This window comes from Haemaphysalis longicornis, unplaced genomic scaffold, assembly GCF_048455015.1.
Source record: "Haemaphysalis longicornis isolate Haplotype H1 unplaced genomic scaffold, Haemaphysalis longicornis Haplotype H1 scaffold_9, whole genome shotgun sequence".
NCBI classification, from domain to species: domain Eukaryota; kingdom Metazoa; phylum Arthropoda; class Arachnida; order Ixodida; family Ixodidae; genus Haemaphysalis; species Haemaphysalis longicornis.
This window is the reverse complement of record NW_027526460.1, coordinates 64,682,345-64,707,436: the sequence shown is the minus strand read 5'-3', so window position 1 is coordinate 64,707,436 and position 25,092 is coordinate 64,682,345. Positions and strand designations below refer to the sequence as shown.

The following is a 25,092-nucleotide window of genomic DNA, read 5'->3' as shown; positions in this document are numbered from 1 at the left end:
TGCAATGCCATTTGAGAGTCTATAATGATAATAGCGCCTATATTCGGTGCTTGAGCTAGTCGGAATGCGGAGCGGATTGTGCCAACTTCCGCTTCGTTCCAGCATGTAGGAAAGTCACGCAGGCACAAAGATTGCTGGAACAGTTAACTGCGACAATTGCTTCTCCGTACTTTTGCACAGTGTAGTGCTACCACAATTTTAAAATCCTGTTCTCATATTTTCGAGTCGACTTTGACCCTATGCTTTGACCTACCGGAGAGCGGAAGCCATCGCGGATATTTGCGGCCATCTTGGAACGGGTGCGCCAACGGCGGTACGCCGAACAATACACACGGTCCATTTCGCGTGCGGAACAAGCCAAATAGGCGGCATATGGAAAGGCTCTTTTCGGCGCAAGATAAAGATGACCACAAAGGGGAAATAGTTCACAATAATCACAACAAAATATTCTCGCGGAACATTGCTACTTATTACTAAATCATTTAAATCCGACCAACGTCAATCAGTCAGTTACCCAGCTTTCTAATCAATCCTCAAATCAATCTCATTTTTCAACACCCCGTACTATATATAGGGTTGTTTCAGCTAACTTAAGCCGGACTTTAAAAATATGCCGATGCACTCTAAGATGATGCGACCAAATGCATGTTGCTCTATTTTATATGTTGTGTGTCACACTATTTTTTGCATCTTGCCTAATCGGATAATCCATCACGATTAATTATCCAACTTCTGAACCAACGGAGCTAGACAAAAATTTTTTGCAGTATGTCGAAATAAAAGTTGTCGACTTTCTATCTATTTCTACCTTTTCACTATTAGTGTTTTTCTACTTACTGGAGAAATACAAAAAAAAAGGGCCCATCTCCCCGCGAGTGGGACTCGAGTAAATGCGTCGCATAGGGGGTGGGTGTATTGCGTTAACGTTTAGTGTTTGGGGAGTTGGTGGTAGTGAATGCGTTGTATCAGCAGCTTGTTGACGTAGTTTGAATGAGTCGAGGATATAAGGCGCGTTCGTAGCCTTTGATTCTGTGTCGGTTTTGTGGCGCAGTGGGTAGAGCACCATGTACATTGCGTTCCGCCCGCAGGGTCGAGGGATCGAAACCAGGCGCCGGATAGTATTTTTTTATAGTGTAGGGGGAGGGGTGCGGACCTGTTGTTGAGAGCGAGGAGGGTAGCATGATGCGGGAGAGGAGGAGTGGGGGAGAGAGCGCACCTGGAACGGCTGTTGCGGACGCCGAGGCACGCCGACAACGCCGGGTGACATCGTGAGGTAAAGAAATGCTCTGCATTTAAAAAACACCAGGTGACATGCCCGCTTCCGCGTCCTGATTGCAGTGTTCCCAAACTTTTCGCGCGCAAACAGCCATAGGCGTGCTGCCGCTTGAAAGGCGACAGTTCAGCGATGTAGGCGTTGGCACGGAGCAAGAATCTTCTTCTTGCTCCGTGGCGTTGGCTGTGCCGTTTACGCCAACGATGTGCTCCCTCGCCGCAGTTCGCTATAGCGATAAGCACGGGCAACCGTTATCGTTCGCATCGGTGACCTGCGCTTTTTAAGCGACAGTGCACCGAACGTTTGGGAGCACTGTAATCACGACGCGCGCTCGGGAATGTGACTTCGTGCTTTTTTTCATCGGGACATCATGCATGAGTGATCTGAAAAATACTACGGAGACTATTTGTTCGGAAGCTTTGCAAACTGCTTTGCATCTTTCTATTTGGATTTTTTTTGCCTACATTCGCTGCTTTAAAAGTTCGCTAAATAAAGTTCGCTGCTTTAAAGTTCACGGCTTTAAAAGCTCGCTAAAAGTTCGCTAATCTTCACAAATGATGTAATTCGGCAAAATACAAAAAAAATGGGGCTCCAATCCACGCTGTGAACGTAGTTGGACTGCGAAGCTGAAAACGGCACCCACACTGACTACCAATGTGACGTCACTTGAATTCTCACACGGAGCTCTACAAAGAGTGAAACCAGAGACAAGTGAAATGTACTTAACCAAACTTTCTATTACTGCACAACGACATTTACGCCTGCTTTATGTTCTTCTTCTTCTGGCTGTTCCACTGCTGTCTTTACTTTGGTCTACCCAACGTAGCCTGGATTGAAACTAAGGAGCTGCATGCATGCACGCACGCACGCACACACACGCACGGGCACGCGTGCGTGTGTGTATGTGTGCGTGTGTACGTGTGTGTTCGCGCACGCGCACACGCACACGCACGCATGCACGTGCAAGCACGCATGCACGCATACACACACACACGCACGCACGCACACTCACACAGGCACACAAGCGCGCGCGCACGCACACACCGACGATTCGTAACAGCACCCAAAACCCGAACCACCGCTTCGCTTTAGCTCCACATTACCCGTTTCTTCTTCAACGCGCCAGTCACGCACGCAGGCTTTAAAAAATGTGACTTATTTCTAACCCGGACTGATACAACTACGAGGCAAAGCTCCCACGGAGTGTGGTCTACTCCGGGGACGGCACGAGCTTTTTCGCAATGCTTGAAGCTTCTCCGCAGTACTCACAATTTAAACCCTTCAGGAACCTAGGAGAACCAATATACTAAAGCTATATTTTGCATACTGGTAGTGTTCACTCCCAGAATAACATGAAAAGAAAAACTTTGCAGAACATTTTCAAAATTATGAGTAATCGTGCTGGAAAGATCGCCGCCCATAGAGTTACGCGCGTTCCGGAGCGCCTAGTGGCCGATGGCTTAACTAGGAGTGAGCCGGAAAGCTGGGAATGAACGCGCCAGTAACACGCGCAGGCTTAAAAAATGCTACTTATTTGGAACCCGAACTGGTACCACGACGAGGTGAAGCCCCCACGGAGTGTGGTCTACTCCGGTGATGGCAGGAGCTTTTCCGCAATGCTTGAAGCTTCTCCGCAATACTCACACTTTAAACCATTCAGGAACCATACGGTTTGCACGGTTCAGTTGGGAGTCATGACGATCTCGCCACTGGGCAAGCCGATTCCGTCCTGCCACCATCTCAGGTAACTGACCTCGAGCAACGGCCGGCCGAGCTCGTAGAGATTCAGGTGTCACGGGCGGCTGAGCCGTCTTTTGAGACAGGGCAGCTTGGATCTAGTGTAGCCTTGACAGCCGCAAAACAGAACGAAAACACCCTCCGGTGTCCGCTTGCTGAGGCTGCAGGAGAACCAATATACTGAGCTATATTTTATATACTGGTAGTTTTCACGCCCAGGATAACATGATAAGAAATACATCGCAGAACATTCCGAAAATTATGAGTAATCGGGCTGAAAAGATCGCCGCCCATAGAGTTACGCTCGTTCCTGAGCCCCTGGTGGCCGATGGCTGAACTAGGCGTGAGCCGGAAAGCTGGGGATGGAGAAAAAAGGGGGGGGGGGGCGACGCGTTTTAGGAAATCCAAGTCGGTAGCACACATCAATCGAACACCGTAATTCATTGGCACCCCCGTTATTTTGAATTGCTGTCACTTAAGAGTGCCGCCATTCCCCCATAATGATGGCAACGCTACTTCCCCTCCCTGACAACTTGACAACATCTGAACGTTGATGGTTGAGAGCGTATCATAATTGTTTGTCACGAGACAATCAATAATTTTGATGCGCCAAGCAAATAGACATGGTTGGCACTGTTCCGTGAATCTCACCTGCTTATTCCTCGAATAGTACAAATAAAATTTAGTGTCCAGTGCGCCTCGGACCGGTGTATTTAGAATCATCGAAAATAACTGAACAAAGGGGAGCCGACCGGAGCATTACACGCTAGTTGTGCATCCTTTGGCACTATCGTGTTCTTTATAGAGTATGAATACCAAAGTGTGAAACAGTGAGTGGCCGCTGATCAGTTGACCTAACGCTGTTCGGTTAACCTAACGTGATAGAAATGGCAAAACGGTACTTCAATGAAATGGAAAAAGTTCTTTAATGGGAACAGTAGGCAATTCATCAGCACAAAAATTGGCTGCGAATCTGCTCATCGAAGTGCCATCTAAAGACGATAGACTTCCGTAGCCCCTGCCACGTAACGCTCCTAACGAGGCGTACGGGATCTGGCGACTCGTCAAGAGCGCCCGACGTTATTGAGGCTTACGCGTGGGCTTGCGCCCCGTGAGGAGCTCATAAAAATTAAAAAAAAACGAGCGCACACGAGCATGTGCCCTTGAGGAGAGCCCTACCTAGGCCAGATAGACCTTCGGGTACACTCTGCCCAGCTTTCGTGGCGTCGTCTTTTGCATGCTGTTCTCCTTGCCAGTCCACGTGTGTTTGCGCCTGAAGTGGGGAGTCCTGACGCCGAGTTCGCGCTCCAGACGCCGAGTTCGCGAAACTGGTTGCCGCGGGGGCTGCGGGCTCCACTTTGGAGAGGTGTGAATGGCTGCGAACAAAACGGCCTGGGCCTGCCAGTCATGGAGAACTTTCATGGAGAGCCTTCGACGTAGAGGAGGGGAACACCTGCTCTACTGTTACTCCAACCTTGAACCAGCTAGTTTAAGCTGCGTCATTTTTTTGTTCGTGGTTGAAATGTTGGTTTTAACGCGTTTTTTTTTGTTTCTTTGCAATCGCAAAAATTACACCCACGTCTATTATTTATAAAAGAAACAGTGAGAGTATCACTTTCGCATTTATGTCTGGGTTCAAATACCCCATGTGTTTTATTTCTGCTGAACAAGTTCACAAATATGAACTATGGTACAAGATTTAGTAGCTAGGGAATATTTTGCCGATATGAGGCTCTCGGTGGGTGAAGAATTCCTTTATTTTTGGCAGAGGCGCTGGATTGCGGGACAGAGAGTTTTGATTGATTGATTGTGGGGTTTAACGCGCCGACGCAACGCAGGCGATGAGGCGCGCCGTAGTGGAGGGCTCCGGATTAATTTTGACCACCTGGGGATCTTTAACGTGCGCCGAAATCTCGTACACACGGGCGTTTTTGCTTTTCGCCTCCATCAGAAAAGCGGCCGCCGCGGCCGGGAATCGAACCCGCGACCTCGTGCTCAGCAGCGCAACGCCTTAGCCACTGAGCCACCGCGGCGGGTCAGAGAGTTTTCCAGTTGTAGAGAGTGCACATTATGTACGTAAATCTACTTGGCGGCGACCCCTCCAGTTCCCATCTGAAGGGGGAATAGATATAAAGTTGCAATAACAAATTATCTTTATGACAGACAGACAGACAGACAGACAGACAGACAGACAGACAGACAGACAGACAGACAGACAGACAGACAGACAGACAGACAGACAGACAGACAGACAGACAGACAGAAATTTCTGCGTTTGAGTAGCCTAAGAAAGACTATCGTCTTTAAAATACCGAGCTCACGTAAGCGTGCACCTCGTTAGGAGGGCCCGCCCTCTTCCATGCTTGCGCTTGGGCTTGCGTCCCTTGAGAAGCTCAGAAAGTAAAGAATACCAAGAAAACAGTTCTCGGACATCCGTGCCAGAGAGAGAGAGAGAGAGAGAGAGAGAGAGAGAGAGAGAGAGAGAGAGAGAGAGGAACCCCCTATTCAAACCGGGCGCTGTTAGGCGGGGCGGGTGGCCAGCAGCCGCAGCTGCTCAGCGACCTTGTCTGCTCTGTCCGTCAGGAATTGTTGCGTCGACAGGTCAGAGCAGCCCAGCGCCACCTCCCATAGCTCCGAACAAAGACTACCGACTTTGAAACCAGCTGCAAAGAGACGCTGCCGCCACTCTTCCCCATGCTGCGAACATTGCGCAAACGTCCCCGTCGCAACCACCGCCGTCCTCCAAAATAAGAGAAAAACACAGACGAAAACCGGCGAGCGCGCAAGAAGCCAAATAGGATGTTACCGCCGCGAGAAAGGGAAAAAACAGCGGCACAACCCGTCGTTATGTTTATTTCCGTTAATAGCCCGGGCAAAATCCACGTGTCCGACTTTAACCACTCATTTTTATGTTTTGAGGAAGGTGGAGGGAGCGTGAAGCGGGTATCGCTCGCAGTCGCGGGCAGCAATGCACCCACTTGCTGCACGTGCTTGGCCGCCATTACGGCAGTGTCCAACTGCTCTGTCGCGTGTTGTGTACTAATGACAGCGTTCACAGACGCGTTTTTCGGAGGCGTGGCAACTTGCACTGACGTCAGTGTCGTTGCCGTGTTGGTGCGGTGGTTGCACACTGGAAATCTGCAGCTCTTACCTCGAGCAGCGCTGATGAAGCTGAGAGCGATCGATCAAAAAGTGCGGTGGTTTCATCATGTACAAGCCACATATTTTACCAGACGTTCCAAGACTCTAGCTTAAACGAGAAACCCGGCGTGTGGCGTTGGCGTTCATCATATAAACACAGCCTCTTCACGAAGCCTTCCACAGTGCCTGATTAAAACTCTGCAGTAAGTGCTAGCGAGGGGTGGTGGCCCCGCCAGTATACCGCAGATGAAGGCAGGGGAAGAACAACCAGCGAAATTCACCGTCGCCGTCAGCTTCCTCATTACAAGGTGGCATAAACGAGCAGCGGCGCATGGCGGAGGATATATCAAAGCCATTCGAAAGCAAAGCGCTCTTCCATCGTCAAGATTCCAGAGCTCTTCGACAACGTGAGGCGATACAAGGCGGCGCACGCGTTTAGCTGGCATTATGCTGTCCGATTCACAACCGACAAACGTGCTTAGGTGTACTCGGTTGTTTTATTTTCATTGGAGCGGAAAATTTCACCGCCGCGCCGGCAGGATGGCACTTGTAAACGGCACTGCCCGAGAACACGGTCCTAGCGAATCTGAGCAAAATGTTTCAAAATGGAAGCCTAATAATACAGATTGGCGCACGTGCATGAGCACAATTCTCGCTTGGATGCGCACAGAGGAATGGTGCGGACAATTTAGGTGGCACAAACCATGCAGTCGATTTGACGTGAATAAGGCAAGTCAATCGCGACTCTTTTAATGAATGGTTCCGCTCACGAAATGACTACACCACGTGACGTGCGTCTACGGAAACTGCTGAAGACTGAGAAAGAATGACTTCAGTGCGTGTAATGCACGCATTGCTAGCAGCGTCCACCGCCTCTCCCCTGCAACAACTTGGACGGAGCAAGCGCAACAAAGCCACCGCGCTTTCCCAGGCAACGTGTTTGGGAACCAAAATAACGGTGGCAATGAACACGTGCCGTAGGAGCAGAGCAGCTGCGGCCACGTTTCCCGCACGGCTGTCACCTTGTAGTTTTTTTTTTTTTCTTTTTTCACCGCGCAACCAGTTAGCGAGCGACCGCCGGAAAACTTCAGCACCGCCAAACAGGGACCGGGAAAAGAGAAAGGTGCAGTTTACGTTGTCTGATTTTTTCATCCTTGATGAGAGTTAAGCGGCACAGCGGCACCGCTAAATGTATGCGACCCGTACACGCGCGTCTGGACTCGAGTTCATGAACAAAACTTGTTTACCCTACTGTACCCACGAGGGCATGTACTCACAAGCGCAAGCCCTCGCAAGTACAGTACTCATGAGTATTGTGCTCGTGAGTACTGGGCACTCATAAGTAGTCATGGTCATGAGTACTCCTGCTCATGAGTACTGTATTCATGAGTACTCATGCGTAGTGATGAGCACTATACTCACGAGTACTCCCTTACGTCTGCACTCGCTCTTCATCGTATGCACTCTTTAAATATAGGTGTGTACTCATACTTCATTGTACTCACTCGTACAAAGGAGTACAAAGGAGTACAAATGAATGTACTCACGGGTGAGTACGCCGACCTATGGTTCACGGACATCTACTGAAGATGCTGCACAAAACTTTTGCTGGTTGGCTGGCTTCCTGTGCAAGTAGGCTCAAGCTCCAACTGTGCAAGTTTGGGAGGAGAGCAGCCGCTAAGTTCATCGTTTGGGCCAAGTTTGGCACTTCTGCTAAATAGTACTTGAAGGTTGGTGTGCGTAAGGAAACAAGGGACAATTCAGTTATTATTCATCGATGTTCAAATTTGTTGCTTCGATTACCATTGCACTTTCAACTAGGAAATTCTTATGAAATGATAAGCAAAACTCAAAATGAGCTGCGAATTTTAAGCAATCTGTAAACAGCCCTTATTCAATGTACATGACACAGATTTATAACGTTTTGTCTACCTTAAAATTTTCGATAAATGAACGAAGTTTGTGCGGAACTGCAAGCTAGCAAGTTTGATGACACGTATTTATCTGCTCAAATGCATGTAAAGAAGTGGCAAAGAATAGAGAGGATAGCCCTTCACGCTCGCCAGTTGATTGTGTGGCAGGGTCTCAGAATTGTGCTCACAATTACCGCTCGGCTTTTATTTTTCTTTTCTTTGCTCCAGTGCCTTTCCCTCCTCTAACCTGGTTAGGCAACAAAACCACCCGCGTCTGTTTGGAGTACGCATTTTGATAGTCCCGTTCCTTCTTTACTCTTGTGTTTGGCTTGGAGCTCAACGTAACCAAACACAATACTTTCATTCCCACTCAGCAGGATGGGCCAATGTTGAAGAAAGCTTCTCTCGAAGGCTTGCAGTTAATTCACGAATTCCAGTCGGTTGTGACACCTATATACCCACCCCGAGAACTGCGGAATTCAAATAGATAATAATGTTTGTATTCACGATTGATGGAGTGGGCTTAGGCGTCTGCGTTCTAAGCCTTTGGGTTGGTGAACAGGAAATGTTTTCAATTTTGGCAGGATGTTTTACATCGTATTGCTTTTTAACTCCGCGCCAGTATACTGCTTTGAAAAATTGCTTAAGTGAATCTGCGTGTAAGGTGCATAATAAAATGTCCCACATATCGTCCGCAAGCGGTCCAAGTCTCGGCAGAGGCCGGATTGTGTTGTGTTTGTTGTGTGTTGTGTGCCCATTTGTTTTTGTTTTCACAAAACACGCATTTAACATTTTTTGAGCCAACAGGATTAAAAAAGTTTATGGAGTACAACTACCGGGCTTAACATTGCCCACTCCCAAGAGTTCTTAATACCTTGAGCAGGAACTGGAGCTAAGGCCTTCTGTGTGGATGCGAATGTATGTTGGTGTTTGTGAAAGTTGCAGTGCAGCTGGAAGGCGCATGTATCATGGATGGCTTCAATAATAAAATGACTCTATAGAACTTAATTTTGCCCTGGTATAAATGGGCAGCTTGTGAGCATTGATAAGTGTTTCGCTGTTGACATTTTTGTTACACCAAAACTGGCTTTGTTCAGGCGCCCTGGCAAACCTTCATAAAAACACAGGAAAGAAACCTCACAAAAAACCTGCCAACACATCTCTACGGCGGCACCTTTCCTTGTACTTCAGTACCGTTTATTCGCGCGGTTTCCCCCTCCAACTATTAACCAACTAACCCAGCTTCACACCTTAGGTCAGAAAGCAAACACGGTGTTCGTCAATGACAGGTGATTCTGCCAAACTTCCCTGGCTATGCAAAATGTCAGCGAGTAGCTTTACTTTCTCTGCGCAGTCTGGGCTGGTAAGATTTCTTCCCAAACAAAATGCCACGGATTTGTGAAAGACACTCGGCATTGAAAAAAAAAAACGCATCAGTGGTACCTTCTTGCACTACACTTAAGTCCTGCAGAAAAGCCGAACCACCAAGTGGTCTTTTTGCTTGATTTTAAAGCGCTGTAAAGGAGGCAAGAAGATGATTACTTTTTGGTGACACCAAAGCTCTGCCGGAAAGCCAAAACGTGTGGCTTCTGTCACTGCAGGCTTGCTGTAAAACGGGCATGTGAATGTAAGGCAATAAGGCTTATGCTTTGTAGTTGTTCCCGCCAAAATATATGAACCAGTCTGGCAGGGGAACAAAAACTTTGAGTGAGGTTACAACAAAATGTGCTATGAAAAATGATAGAATACTTTTTGTTATAAACAGCACACAAAGGTGTAAAATGGGTTTGACACAATTCAAGTGGCCTGTTGGAAATCATTGGCAAAAGCTAAACAGCAACAATTCATAGAGCCACAATCGTGTGAAATTCTGAAATGATTCAGCTGGGAATGTATGTTTGCAGAGCACAACAATAATAAAGGCATAAAAAGATTTTGAGGTGAGCTAAGTTGAGTTACCTCTAAGGTATTCCGTAGAAAGTCATATTCATCGTGGAACTGACGCCAGTACAACGAAGAAAGCGGCCTGTAAAGCGTGCACCCCTGCGCACAGGGTGTTCTTGTGGGAAAGCAACCTTTAGTACTAAAGACCTTGTAACAGAAAAAAAAAGTATTTTGTGCCTAATAAGCTTTTTGTGCCTGCCCTAAGCAGCGCTAGTATTGAACCAAAAGTGTAAAACATAGGTGTATTAGTCTTTTTTGGTAAGATGACATGTCATCACCCCGATACAAAGGGGAAACCAATAGAAATCATCATCATCATCAACCAACTTAACGAGCAACTTAAAGAGAAACTTCACGAGGAGCAACTTAAGGTTAAGGGAAATCGAAACGCAGCTATAATGAAGCATATAGCTTTGTGGGGGTATAACAGATATGAAGTAGTAAGAGGAATGTGGAAAGGAGTAATGGCATAGCTCGGCAAAACTAGATGCCACTCACTCACACTCACTCAAAAAAATATATTTATACTGAAGCACTCACTCGCACTCACGCTCGCCACTCCGCCCTCACCACTCGCTCTCACTCACACTCACGCTCGCCCCTCCGCTCTCACTACTCGCACTCACTTGCACTCACGCTCTCCACTCGTCCCCAACACTCGTAGTCACTCGCGCTCACGCTCGCCCCTCCGCCCTCACCACTTGCACTCACTCGTGCTCAGGCTCACCACTCGTCCCCACCACTCACACTCACTCGCACTCACGCTCGCAACTCCGCTCTCACTACTCGCACTCACTCGTGCTCACACTCGGCGCTCGTCCCCAACACTCACACTCACTCGCGCTCACTCTCACCACTCCACCCACACCACTCGCACTCACTCGCGCTCACGCTCACCCCTCGTCCCCACCACTCACACTCACTCGCGCTCAAGCTCACTATTCGTCGTCACCACTCGTACTCACTCGCGTTCACGCTCAACACTCCGCCCTCACCACTCGCACTCACTCGCGTTCACGCTCACCATTCGGTGTCACCACTCGCACTCACTAACGCTCACGCTCACGACTCGCATTTCCTATTTACACTCCCTCGCAATCGAACTCACCCCTCGCAATGGCCACTCACACTCACTCGTACTCACCACTCGCTTCCTCCACTCACGCACTCGCCACTCCCATCGCCCGCTTACGCTCACTCACGCTCACTCACAACCGCCACTAATTCACATTAAACTCGCTTTGTTCCTTTGCAGAACGGGAATTTAATTTTAACTTCGCTTTGTTTGTAAACCAGAGGAATCGTTCCATTTTGTGGAGACCTTAAATGTTGCCATATTGACACCGACACCACAGTGATGTCGTTTCATGAAGCGAAAAGGAAATTCGGTGTTTTAAGAGCTTCACATTGGCTATGGGGCGTGCCCCATAACAATCGCTAACTCCGAAAAACTTGATTCAACTGACAAAAAATCAAACCGTTCTCTTAAGAGAATTAAAACTCGAAGCTTTCTCCCGTGCAAACTGAGTCAAAGCCTCAGTTTAAAATCCAAACAGATTCAACAGTGTCGAAATGGCGCAATCGGATAGACGTCGGCTTCATATCGCGGGGGACCCAAGCGCGATTCGCACCATGGGAAAGATTTTTTTCTTGAGGCGCTTCATGTGCCTTCGCTTATCATCATCATTGCTTTGTGAAACCCACTATAAAGTTCGCTTTCCTGCGGTGCTTTTTACTCAGACGCCGACGCCCCCAGTGAGGAATGGAAAGCTTCATTTCAAAAATGGCGAAGCTTGCATTTGGTCGTGAAAGGCTTGAACCACATCGAGCTGGGTGATTCCTTTCTATGAAAGCATTGATTGGCCCACTAACACGCATTGCATTAGGTTCGAAATTATTTATTTACATGTTGCAAGAATGCAATCTGGGAGTTGTTTTCGAGATGTGCGATTAATGACTCTTCGGAGCACCCAAAGGTAGTCGTGCGTACTAGGATTAGGTCTGAAGCCGGTTAGCGATGGATGAAACCAACCAGTGCGCTCGAGATGGAACTGATGTCGGTTGTTAATTAATCGGTCGATGACCTTGCACATGATAAGATTTGTGAAATAGGTCGCAGATTTTCATGTTTTCGCGGGCGTCTTTACTAGGCTTCGTGATGGGATGAATGATGGTCGTCTTCAAGTGCTCGTGGACTTATCCCGTTTCCCATGATTCGTTGACAACACTCAGAAGGGCTTCATGGCCGTGCGTTGGCAGATTGCGGACATCTTGCCAAGTGATTTTATCATGGCCTGGAGCGGATCTAGATTTGCCTTGAGCGATGGCAACGTGAAGTTCTCCCAGGGTAAAAGGAGTGCTGAGTTCGTCTAGAGGGTGTGGTATGTCTATGTCGGGAAGAGATTTTAGTGCCGTTTTATCCTTTGTAGCATGCGGAAAGAGAGTCTTGATAATAGTTTCTTCTACGTCATAATAGTCAGACTGCAGTCTCATTTGTCAATGATAGGAAGCTTTTCTTTACCGCAAAGGCTGCGAAAGATGCCCCATTATAAGTGAAAAAGGCCTCTCCTTCTTGCCGGAGCCGATGGCAAATATTTTGCCAGTTTTCACTTTGTAATGTCTTTTGGTAATCGTTGATTTTCTTGTATAGTCGTTTCAGTTTAATGAGGTCAGGGTGACGTTTGCCACGTTCTTGATACTACCTGGTGGGACATTGAGCCGTTCGGAGCAACCTATGCATATGGATATCTGGGTTGTCAACCTCAACAGTGCCGATGACTGATTCGGCAGGAGATGTATGAGCATAGGAGACGTTAAGTATAAACACATTAAAGAAGTCAGCACGAGTGAATGCAACCTTGCCTTTGATAGCTTTCCATGCTCTCGCTTGGAACGCGTGGCCGAACTACGTACACTTCGGGGAACAAAGTAGGGCAGTAAGCGGGATGCGTATTGACCGTCTTGACATTGCTTTTGGCGTCACTCGCGAAGTGCTGTGAATGCATATTCTTGTGCCGCCTTTTGGTATCCATTCGGTGCCGTGAACCGTGAATGGCACTAAAAAAAGGTTACTGCTGATAAAACAATAGTGGCGGAAGCGGTAATACCTTGTGTTATGCAACTACTACGACGGCATGCGCTATCGCAGCGCGTGATGTGTATGAACACTGAAAGCAAACGTTTTAGTTTTACGGGCCTTCGTGTCTGCGCTCCGCATAAACGGTAATCGTACTCATAAGTTTACTCCTTCCACTGTCAAAAAATGTTATGACTTTTTTTATTTCCTTGACTTTTCTTACTGCTAAAATCATTTCTTGCGACGCTTATTCTCCCACGGCTGCCCGAGCGAGAAACCTGTACAGAACGATGGCATGCTGCCTTTCGCGATTGTGGCTGCCCTTCGCGCAGCAGTAGCGGCGCTGCCACTAATTCTTTCCTGCAGCCTTTTGATCCTTTCAGACCCTGCAACTTGCAATTATAACTATGTTTCTTAAAAAACTTCCGCAACACAACGTCGAACCGCACGCAGCGCGTGTGTTTTTACGTGCGCTGAACGTCCGGTCGCGACATCCACGGCCCAGAGTTTCTAAGCGGCGGCGAGAGGCGGCGCTGGAGTCGCGCGCAAACTAAGGTCCCTTAGGGACCTTAGCGCAAACTGCAGTGTCCGGTGCGAACGCGGGTTTTCTTCGGCGGCATACCGGGCATACGTCGCGTTGGCGATCGCGGAGGCGGCGATGTGGCGGCGGCGGTAGCGACCTGCACTTTCTCGTTTCTGCCGCGCAACAGATTGCCGCGCCATCCGGGCGCCTGGTTGTAGCTTACGAGGGCTCTCCTACTTAGGTTGGCTTCCGAACAAATGCCGCCAACATCTCCTAAAGTTATTCTCTTTCTCTTTGTGTATGGAGGGAGGTGGGGGCGCACAGTTTATCGTGTACGACTGCGCGCTGGGCTGACCTGCAGGCCTTCGGCGACCATCGACAAAGTCCCGGGCAAAGGCGTCCGTGTGTCTAGACGGGTGGGACAGTATTGCAAAGGAGTATTTGGGGGGGGGGGGGGGGGGGGGGGAGAGGGAGGAGGCGAGGATACACGGCGCGCCAGCCAGCCCGTATGCGCGAACAAGCGCTGTTTCGAATATGCGTCGGTGTCGCCGACTACGAGAAGAGGAAAACAAAAAAAGCAAAGGGTGGGGAGAAAGCAGGCGCCGGCTTGTAGGCGCCGCCGAGGTAAAAAAAAAGAAAACTTCGTTGAGCGAAAGTGGTGGTGGGATCCCCCACGACAGATACCAACGGCATAGAAGCGCGGTTACGCGAAGAATGGACCTAAACTTAGGACATAATTGCAGTACGCGCGTTGCGCAGAAATGTACCGCGCTTTTGATCAGTTGAGCCGTGTTAAAAATACTGCTTTCCGGTTAAATTTGAGGTTGTGAAGGAATTATAGTACAGCGTGAAGTCGTTATAACAAAAGCGTGTAGGAAGCTGCCAGATAATTCTAAGCATGCAGCTGTGGCAAAACTGCAATACAAGAAAATGTTAGTTGAACTTGCACAGTGCTTGCGATATATTAAACATTTAAAATTCTAATATTTGTACAGTAGAAAGATCTAAACAAAATAACTAACAACTGTGCGGCCGCTGCAAATATTTTACTTTCTCAATGTGTCTTTTTTATGCTGTCCGTTTCTTTACCGATTTCAACAACTTATTTTTTACCTCTTACGCAACCTTTTCTTTACCCTCTGGTATTCTTTAAGAAAACGTGTAGTGAGAAGTTGAGTTTTATCTGTGCCATAACTGAACTTGCTTGTGTATATCTTTTTTCTTTTTCGTCCATACTGCACGTGTTTGAAATTGAACGGTTTGGTTCATATTTTGCTTTATACTGTCATTTTACTACCAACTATTATTGCATTAACAATATAATTTGCCAATAGGTTTTACATTTATTTGCATTTTTAAAAACAAATCCTTTCGTTTTTAAGCGAAGCTTTCTTTGGCTGGCTGATGGAGACCGTTTGCGAAAACGCACTGCAGGAAAGCCAACTTTTTGACGATGATGATCGTGGCGGGTGAAGTGAAGGAGTTTGAACCCCAGCGATCAAAATTGAAACCCCCAACGATCAAAATGCACGCCTCAAAAGCTTCGCGTTTCAACCTTATTTGTCGTTAGACAAATGGCATTTGAGTTTTACAACAGCGAATGCTGTTTAAGCTGGTGGTTGGGCCGGCGAACTTGCGCAGAAAAACCTCGCCGAGCGAGGACGTCGTTGTGCGCGCCGACACCGCTCGACCTTGTCGAACGCTCTGCCCCAGCCTGCCAGTCATGGAGAACTTTCAGCGGCAAGTTCGGAAATCCATGTGAGATGCAAAAGTCCGGTCTGTAATGAAGGGAGAGATGGTGCAATAGAAGAAGAGCGCCACTCCCAAAGACGAGCAAGCGCGGCGCGAAAGCCGCTACGCCGCTACTCGAGAACGGAGGACACGACTTTGGTACAATCCCGAATATCGCGCCGGTGAAGCAGCAGCGAAACATCCGATCCGGAGTTACGAGCTCACGTGCATTGTACATACATATTGACCGAGTGTTCATTGCTCTTTTGGGGCTAACCACGACACCACGCAGATTGCTTGACCGTGTCTCAAAGCATAACCAAGCAAAAAACTTGGCCGAGCCTCCAACCATAATGGCGGATAAACTTAACCGAACCGAAAATAAGTCGGGTGGGGCCGCCAGTTTCGCTGTTTGTCCACTCTTCGCGCAACTACAGTGCGAAGCTGCTCCATTTTTTGTTAATATTCTGCATTAGGCTGTTAGCGTAACTTGAGCGGGTGACCACCGTTATGTAAAAATACCCTTTCACAAGGGAATTTATTGAATTGTAAAACAATAAAGAAGTAAATAAAAGTCGCTGGTTTTGTGAGCAATAACTATGCGTTCCTGATTACTTTGTGTGTCCATACACAGTAATCCCTCGTTATAACGAACACAGCGCGACGGCGAAAAATTTCGTTATAAGCGGTATTTTGATATAAGCGACCAATCGAGAAAACTAAACTCGTTTAGCTTTATTTGCGCCACAACTGCGAGGAATCAAAGCACAATGTATTCTTTGAAACACAACTTTATTCAGGTGCAAGGAAGGCAGTGAGCTTTGGCTGTTTCATGTTCTTGCTGGGCGCGAGCAACCCCTTCTCTAATGTGACCAAGCAGTGACTGGCGTCCGCACGCCTCGCAGACTGCAGAGCGAAGGAAGAGGAGAAGGCTGTGGCCGCTTTTACAGGGGGGTGGGGCGCCAAGGAACGCTACGAGAGTTTCGCGCTGGAAAGCGCCGCAAATTCCACAGCTGGAATCTGAGGTTGTGTTTGTTGAGCTCAAAAAACGTTTACCCGCTCATTGTGAGTACACAGCACAATCATGAAAACTGACCGGTTTTAGGGGCTCTGCATGATTACTGGGCAATTTTTTCCCGAGGTGTGCAGCCGTGAAGTTTGCAAAACGAGTTTTTGGCCACCCCGCTCTCGACGACACTTCGCGCACCGTCGCGTCCACGCCATGGACCAATGTCTCGGAAGAAAATTCAATCACCCTAACACGCATATCGACCATTTGTCTTAAATCGGATGGCGCGAAACGAGTATGACGGGCTCGAGAAAATCGCCGGGGAAACACCAGCTTGTCAACTCGCCATATTCACCGCCTGACTCGCCGCTGGGTCATCACTGCTCGGCGCCGCCTCCGCTCGCCACTTCACTCTAAGCGGGTCCAGCTCTTCGTGCGCTTCGAGTAATGCGGCCTAAAATGCATGCGTTTGGGTTGGGACCAGAAGAAATTTCGAATAAAGCGATATTTCGAGTAAAGCGATTTCGTCATAATGAGGGATTACAGTATATGTGCGCGCGCTTATGTTTTGTACGCGTGGTTTTACCTCTTTCCTGTAGAATTCCTCAGAACAATAAGAGTAGTCGTCAAAGATAAAGATGTTAATTACATTCATAGAGGGCCAAGACAGCCTTAATTTACGTGGCCGGTGTAGCAGCTCACATGGTTTGTGTAGATATTTCGTCAATAAAAGCTGCCTCTTCTGTCCCGTCCTATCTCGCGTGGTGAGCATTAGGCCTTTATTTTATTTTTCTTATTTTGATTGTGTCGACGTCCCAGTAGGGTTCCCCGATTTTCACAAGTATCAATGCATTGATTTTGTTATGAGCGGCATTAGCCTTTTTGGCTGTCTACGGAACGAGTTTTCTGGGCATAGAATGCGTACTTATTTGAGCTAGAATTTAAATTTATCATTAATGGGGTCTCACGTTTTCTTAAGTCTATATACGGTTATTATACCCACCTGTCTTAACACCCCACTTTCAACGGGGTAAACTTCGCTTTTGGCAAGTGAAAACAAAAAATTCTCGCAAATTTTTCGCAAGCCATGAATCAAAGCTGTTCAGGACTTTTCTGTAACCTAGTTCGTTCACGCTCTATCAAAACAAAAAAACACTGCAAATTCTGACAGCGGTAGCAAACATAAAAAAAAAAAAGATCCGTTCGGAAGGAAAACTCGGTAATGCTGCTGCCATCTTTCAAAGCACTGGCTAGCGTGTGCGATTAATCCTATCGCTTAGCGCGCTATCCACGGCACTAAATTTTCCCAATGAATTCATTACAGACAGCCCTCCAAACAGTTTATTCCAAAGAGCAATCCAAGCTGGAACAGGGCTCATAGCGGGGATGTCCAGTAAAACTGGTAAAACACCGCCACGAAAGGATAGAAAGATGGGAGCAAGGTGTAGCAAGGCGGGCTTGGCCTTGAGCGCCGTTGATTGAGCGCTGGGCAGAAGAGGCGGTGGAGGCAGGCGGCGCCGTCGTGTCGCGGCGGCGGTCATGATGGCGACGATGGCGACGAGCTGCCGGGCAGCCGCCACCCTCCCCCTTCCCCCCACATTTTCCCATCCGCAAGCGGCGCCAGCCTGCCGCACAGGAGCACAGCTTGATCCTAAACTACGCCGTCACGTGTTCATTTGGAAAGTTTCCGCGAAATAAGGGGAAGGACGGGAGGGAGGATCGGATTCACTAACACCTCTAAAAAAGCTACGCTTGAGAGTACTGACACTTCGTGCACCAGGAAGCGTCCGGGGCCATTTTGTTTCTGTCTGTCGTGCTGCCACCTCTCCCAACGAAACCGCTGCTGGTTGTGACGGGCAGAGTGCGACCGGGCGCTCTAGCGTCCGCGCTGTAGAGTGAAAGAGAAAGGAGAGGCGCCCAGAAACAAAATGGCTGCGCCAATGTGTAAATAATTATCACGTGGTGCCGACCGACCAATGAAAATGCTGGCGGCACACAACAATCAGAGAAAAGAGTGTCGCTACTCTAAAAGCCTTTATTTAGGAACGTTAGAATTAACCCGGCAGTCGGCACCATAGCACCGCACATTTCGCGAGTGCATCCGCCACTCACGAGTGGCGAGCGGGGCTCACTACTTGCGAGTAGTGAGTGCACTCGCACTCGTGAGTGGTGAGAGCACTCGCACTCGTGAGTGGTGAGTGGGGCTCACCGCGAGTGGAACTTGCACTCGTGAGTGGTGAGCGGGGCTCGCCGCGAGTGGCACTCGCACTCGCGAGTGGCGAGTGGCGCTCGCCGCGAGTGGCACTCGCACTCGTGAGTGGTGAGCGGGGCTCGCCGCGAGTGGAACTCGCACTCGCGAGTGGCGAATGGCGCTCGCCGCGAGTGGAACTCGCACTCGCGAGTGGCGAGTGGCGCTCGCCGCGAGTGGCACCCGCACTCGCGAGTGGTGAGTGGCGCTCGCCGCGAGTGGAACTCGCACTCGCGAGTGGCGAGTGGCGTTCGCCGCGAGTGGCACTCGCACTCGCGAGTGGCGGGTGGGGCTCGCCGCGAGTGGCACTCGCACTCACTCGCACTCGCACTCACCAGCCCACAACGATGGCGAGGCTCACTCACCACTCACTCATGAGTGGTGAGTGGGGGGTGTGTGAGGGCACTCGTGAGTGAGTTTGCCGACCTATGAGTAATGGTTCCGGGTCTCACGTTTGCGATTGCTGTCCTCTGCTTTAAATCAGACGTTCTATCAGGCCTTGAAGTAAATCATAGAACGGTAGGACGTTTGGCCTTAGGCGCGCATGGGAAAACTACTAACGAAGCAGTTCAGGGAGATATGGGTTGGGCGTCGTTTGAAGTTAGAGAAGCTCAGAGTAAAATATGTTTTGAGATGAGGTTGAGGGCAATGGATCAACGAAGGTGGGCAGCTAAGGTTTATGGGTACCTATACTTGAAAAGCGTGGACACGCATTGGTTAAGAAAGACTAGAAGGCTAACGATGAAATACGGAAAGAACAGTGGAGAATCCAAAACAGCCAAGGTAACCAAAAAAGAGGCAAGGCAGATCGAAACGAATAAATGGAGGGAAAAAATGGAAGGTAAAATGTCGTTAGAGATGTACAGGGCTGAGAAATTGAACATCAGAAAGGAAAATTTCTACGATAATTCCCAGGGCAGTGCTTTGCTTTTTGAGACTAGAGCAGGTTGCCTGCGAACTAAGAGTTCTGTGGGGAAGTATTCACAAAATGATGGGGTATGTGTGGTCTGCGGAAAAGAAACAGAAACTATGCGGCACATAGTGTTAGAATGTGAGGGTATCCATCCAAACCTACATGAAGAGAATATTGGGCTTCCAGAAGCCCTAGGATTTAAGGGTATCAGAGAGGAAGGTAACTTCAAGGCTGTCGAGGGGACTAAAAGAAGATTAGAATGCTGGTGGACGAAAAGCACAGAGGGGAATATTGCCTAGGACAGTTACCACCTGTAACAGGGAAAAAAAGTATTTCGGGACTAATAAGCTTTAGTGCCTGCCCTAAGCAGCGCTAGTATTAAACCAAGTGTGTAAAACATGGTTATATTAGTCCTTTTTGGTAAGATGACATGTCATCGCCCCGATTCAAAGGGGAAACCAATAGCAATCATCATCATCAGCAGCAGCAGGAGCAGCATGTTGTATTGAGGGTTGTTCGTTTTCGGGTTTTAATTTGTCACACGAAAATGTTTTATGCCGGGATAAACTAAGATTTCACTGACGTCATATCTGTCGCGGAAATGACGTCAGTACACCTTTTCCGAAGCGCCCCGCCCGCAGGACGTCGTTCACCAAGCGTATACCTTCAAGACAGCCGCCGACCCGCAAATCATGCTCATTTTGCTGCAGATTTCCTGCTCATTTCACTTTCGTGTTTTACTGATTCCTATGACAGAGGAATCAATCACAGTTCTTATTTTTTTAGACTTGCACTGCCCTGGAATGTACCGCTGTGGATTCTTTGGGTTGATCATCAAATTCTAGTGAATCGTTACAAGCCACCGAAGCTGGCTGGCGAATGGGGATTTGTTTAGCGACCCCTGTTAGTAACCACTCGACAGTAGGCACGCTGTTCAGGGGCCACGAGGAAAAAAATACAAGTTTCGTTCATTAAAAAAACTTTAACAAATGACGTGAATTTTATTGCGAACTTCAAACAAATAATTGATATTACAGAAAATCTGTAAAGCAATGGGAGCTCCATAGTCCCTTTCCAGCTATTTGTCTATGACATCACGGAAACTTCTTTGTGCGACTGAAAGCCACCGACCTAACCTACCACAAAGAAACATAACTGGGCGATATCAGTGGGGCGCCAAGTTCCGTTTGGTAATATCACTTGATAGCTACACGTATAGTTAACACACTAATAAGTGTGTTACATCAATGCAGATTCAAATTGGGATGTTTTTCACCATGTATTTTTATTAAACTCGCCCCATGACAGCCTTGACACTAGCCTATCAATTACATTTGCAGCGTTCTTGCTCCTTATACCAATGGACACAAACAATTCTCAGATGCTTTCACGTTCCAGGGACATCTTAAGATTCTCTTGACGTTGATTATTGAGCCTGTGCAGAACAAATGGTTTTCATATGCGGCAGTGTATGTATGTATATTAGAAACGATGGTCTGCCAAGTGTATATCCTTCCTGTTTTGCGTCTGTACAGCTTCTTCTATGTACTTATCATCTGGGTGTCCTGAATGAAATTCCTTGGCAGGAAGGGACTCAGTAAAGCCTGGCCAACATAGCATATACCGCGGGATATACAGCAAGACGTGAATGTTATGTCAGCGTAGCAGCTAAGAGATGAAGAACCTAGCTAGCGTACCTTGTTTAAGACCCAGGTTCTAATTCATAGTAGGATCATGTATGTGCCAATGTGAGGAACTGAATGCCCCACGGAAACTTCCCAGTTACGTTCTGAGCCATTGCAGAGAAATTGCCACCGGTATGACTCTCTCGGCATTTTTAGTGTCGCAAATGTATTTTTGTCACATTTTATTGTTGTGACATGGATCGCCACTACAGCTGCAATGTTTCTTCTGGGAAATGTTTTCAAGCGCTGAATATCAAGCATTTAGGATGCTTGTGGCGCATGCTCACAAGGCTTTTCTGCTCAGAAAGCGTAATCTGGGTGTAAAAGAGATTTTAAGCTACAATCTCGTCCAGTCGAAAATAAAAACTTTCCGATTGTCGATAGTCTTCCTTGCTAATATTCCTTAAGAGATCTACTGTAGTGGGTCGTACACGGTACATGTGTGGGGATACCAAAGACTACCTTTCCTAGTTATTCTTGGTGCAATTGTTTGTAATGCGGACGTGTGACTAGTACAAAATCAGTTGCCGCGTCTAGCCTTCGTCGTGAGCACTGTACGTTCCTTCGATATTTTGGCTCTGCTAGGATGTCTTCATTTCAAAAGCACACACCGCGATTTCCGGACACCCATTTAAGCACTCAGTGCTTGCCGTGGTGCACACTGCTGATAGCTGATGCCGCCGGGCCGACATGCCTCAGAAGGTTCACATAATTACGGTCGGACTGTGGTTTTACTTGCGTGGAACGTGGGTTGTTCGAACGGGGCAAGTCGGCTGCGCGATGTCGCCCCACGTACGCTTAAATTGTTCGCAGGTACCATCGACGTACATCAGGCGGTCACAGGTAAACATTACTCGAAAACGGTTACTTTGCTACCGTCTGGAAAGGCTGGCTTGGTCCCCACGCGATACTTAAACACCAGCAACGTTCTCACACTTTCAGAATATGAACTGAACCTTATCTACCTTGTCGGCCCGAGAAAATGGCGGCTTCGTCCCACTTTCGGATACGCGATACGGCTGCAGCAGCAGCAGTAGCTCCGCATGAAATCACAATGATTTCAATATGCGTTCATCACGCATCGAGTGGTGTTTGCATATCACGAAGTCTGCTGTTCCCCCAACTGCGAAGGTAGTACTTGTTCGTTGCCCGTCTTGTACGCTGGTTTTAATTACAACTGCTAGATGAGGACATGTATACAAAACAGAGATGTCAAATTGGACAGCACACCGAGAAAGCTATACAAACAAATGTGCTTGTGTGTGTGTCCACCTATAACGCTCTGTTGACCGGGAGGTAATGACGGGGAGGTACTAGTTATGCATCGAAACAGAATTGCGTCAACCGTTCATCCAACGAGACAAGCGTCTGTTTGCACCGCTGCAGGCTGTTACTTCATGTTACACCGAAAGTTAGTGATGTCATGCTTTCAAATTGCCCAAAATGTTTCACATGGCATAGTCCAAAGGGAAACAGTGTATACTGATTACTTTTTTTTTTTTAATTTTGCAGTCAGTCACCCTCAACCAGGCATCCTACAAGAACATCCGACTCGCCGAGTAGCTGAGAACCACACCATGGCCGTCAACGTGCGCATCCCCAACGGCCCTCTGTATAAAGACATTGACGGGGTGATCCGGCTGAACGCCAATTTCACCGTCGAGATGCTTCGAGATGCGCTAAGCTACGAGCCCACGCCGGACGACAACTTCGTCGTGACGTTCCCGAAGTGCGGAACCACGTGGGCGCAGCAGATCAGCTACCTCATCTTCAACAAGGGCGTGCCACCACCCAGCGCAATGGACTTATTCACGGGAAGTCCCTACATCGAGATGCTAGGCGCGGACAGCGTTCGGCAAATGGCGCGTCCTGGCGTCATCAAGACGCACCTTCCCTACCACTTAATGCCCAAGCATCCAGAAGCCAAGTACCTCTACATCTGCCGGAACCCCAAGGACGCGTGCGTCTCCTTCTTCCATTTCACGCGGGGCTTCGCGGGATACGAGTTCGCCGACGGTAAGTTCGACGATTACTTCGAGGTGTTCATCTCTGGCCAGACCGACTACGGTGACTACTTCGACCACGTCATGGGCTGGTACGAGCGTCGCGAAGACCAGAACGTCCTCTTCCTTCACTACGAGGACATGAAGACCCACTTGAGGCAGAACGTGCTCAAGATCGCCCGGTTCTTCGACGAATCTTGTTACAAGACGCTGCTCAAAAGCGACGAGATTCTCGAAAATGTGATTAAGTTCAGTGATATCGAGTACATGCGAGTTCAGACTGTAGAAAACTTCAAAAATTTCTTTACTAAACCTATTGAGGAAGACGCTCCAAAAGCCTTGAAGGTGCTTCATGAGGCAACGCAGGCGAATCCTTCTACGGCCAACTTCGTTCGAAAGGGCGTCGTTGGTGATTGGAAAAATCACTTTTCGCCGGAACAGAACGCTAGACTTGAGCAGAAGATTCTGGAGCGGTGCTCGAAAACGGATTTAATAGATACGTGGAGGCAGCATGGTGTTATGTAAAGCTTGGTTGCGAGTGTCTACGGCAACATGATTCAACTTTTCCCATAACATCACGAATCTTATCAAACCTCAACATTTTGCGAACGAAGACGAAACACTGGCCACCTGAACAGCCCGCGCTGCTTCGTATCTATACATTACACACCTGCTCCTGTTTTTAAAACCTGCCGTTCTCGACGCAAGCACTCTCTTGTTGCAGACGCACTGCGTGGCATAATTAAATGTGTGTTAAAAGCACCGTGTACAACAGGCGGATGCGAACTTGTACCTTTTAGTACTTTTAAAATTGTGCCAACGGGCACACTATCGCAACCAAAGAAAACTGCCGTTGCGTCCTTTGTTGACATTGTTGTACTTGAAATTATTATCTAATTATCCTCAAGCTGTTTGTTCGTATTGTTTTAGTTCTGCTTTGAATAAAAGCGTTTTATTGCTGCATAAAATTCCCGATGGGAAGGAAATTTATTTTGTGTCGACTTTAAAAAATATTAATGTCCAGGTAACAAATAATTTCAAGACCTAAGAAAAGGTCGTAGCCGCGTTAAATGTCCCATGCTTGTCTTGAAGTCAAAGCGTAGAAAAAGGAGTAAGTTTGTATTAGAATACGTTTCCCTGTGCGTAATATTTAACGGGAAGAATGAGCTTGGTACAGGTGTACGTATTACTTCAGATTTCTGCGTTTCGTGTGCGAAGTAAGAATGAACAACGATAATTCCAGTGATTACACATTCCGCCCGTTGTATATGCTGGCTAAAAAAATGGTGCGTTAGAACGCGACACTTCCCCCATTATATATACTATCGGCTTGAAGAACGGGAGGGGGGATGTTGTTCCGGAGATTAGATTAGATTAGATTAGATAGATAGATAGATAGATAGATAGATAGATAGATAGATAGATAGATAGATAGATAGATAGATAGATAGATAGATAGATAGATAGATAGATGGATGGATGGATGGATGGATGGATGGATGGATGGATGGATGGATGGATGGATGGATGGATGGATGGATGAGTGGGTGGGTGGGTGGGTGGGTGGACGGACGGACGGACGGACGGACGGACGGACGGACGGACGGACGGACGGACGGACGGATGGATGGACAGACGGACGGATTGACGGACGGACGGACGAACGGACGGACGGACGGACGGATGGATGGATGGATGGATGGATGGATGGATGGATGGATGGATGGATGGATGGATGGATGGATGGATGGATGGATGGATGGATGGATAAAACTTTATTGAAGCGAGTTGAAAGATCAGCGCCACCAGGCGAAGGCTGCTGTGACGACTTCGGTGCATGGACTTCGGATTAGGGCTTCTTGTGTAGTCTGATCAGAGCTGCCCAACGCCCCCTTC

At 48.0% G+C, this 25,092-nt stretch overlaps 1 protein-coding gene across 1 annotated transcript in view; it reads left to right on the top strand.

Moving 5' to 3' along the window:
* The window catches only part of LOC144151358 (sulfotransferase 1C2-like), a 39,264-nt gene extending 15,112 nt beyond the window's left edge, over positions 1-24,152 (top strand). The window contains exon 2 of the mRNA XM_077682379.1: positions 22,706-24,152. Within this exon, the coding sequence (XP_077538505.1) occupies positions 22,771-23,721 (951 nt within the window). The 5' untranslated portion in view covers positions 22,706-22,770 and the 3' untranslated portion in view covers positions 23,722-24,152. The remainder of the gene's footprint in view (positions 1-22,705) is intronic.
* The last annotated feature ends 940 nt before the right edge of the window (positions 24,153-25,092 follow it).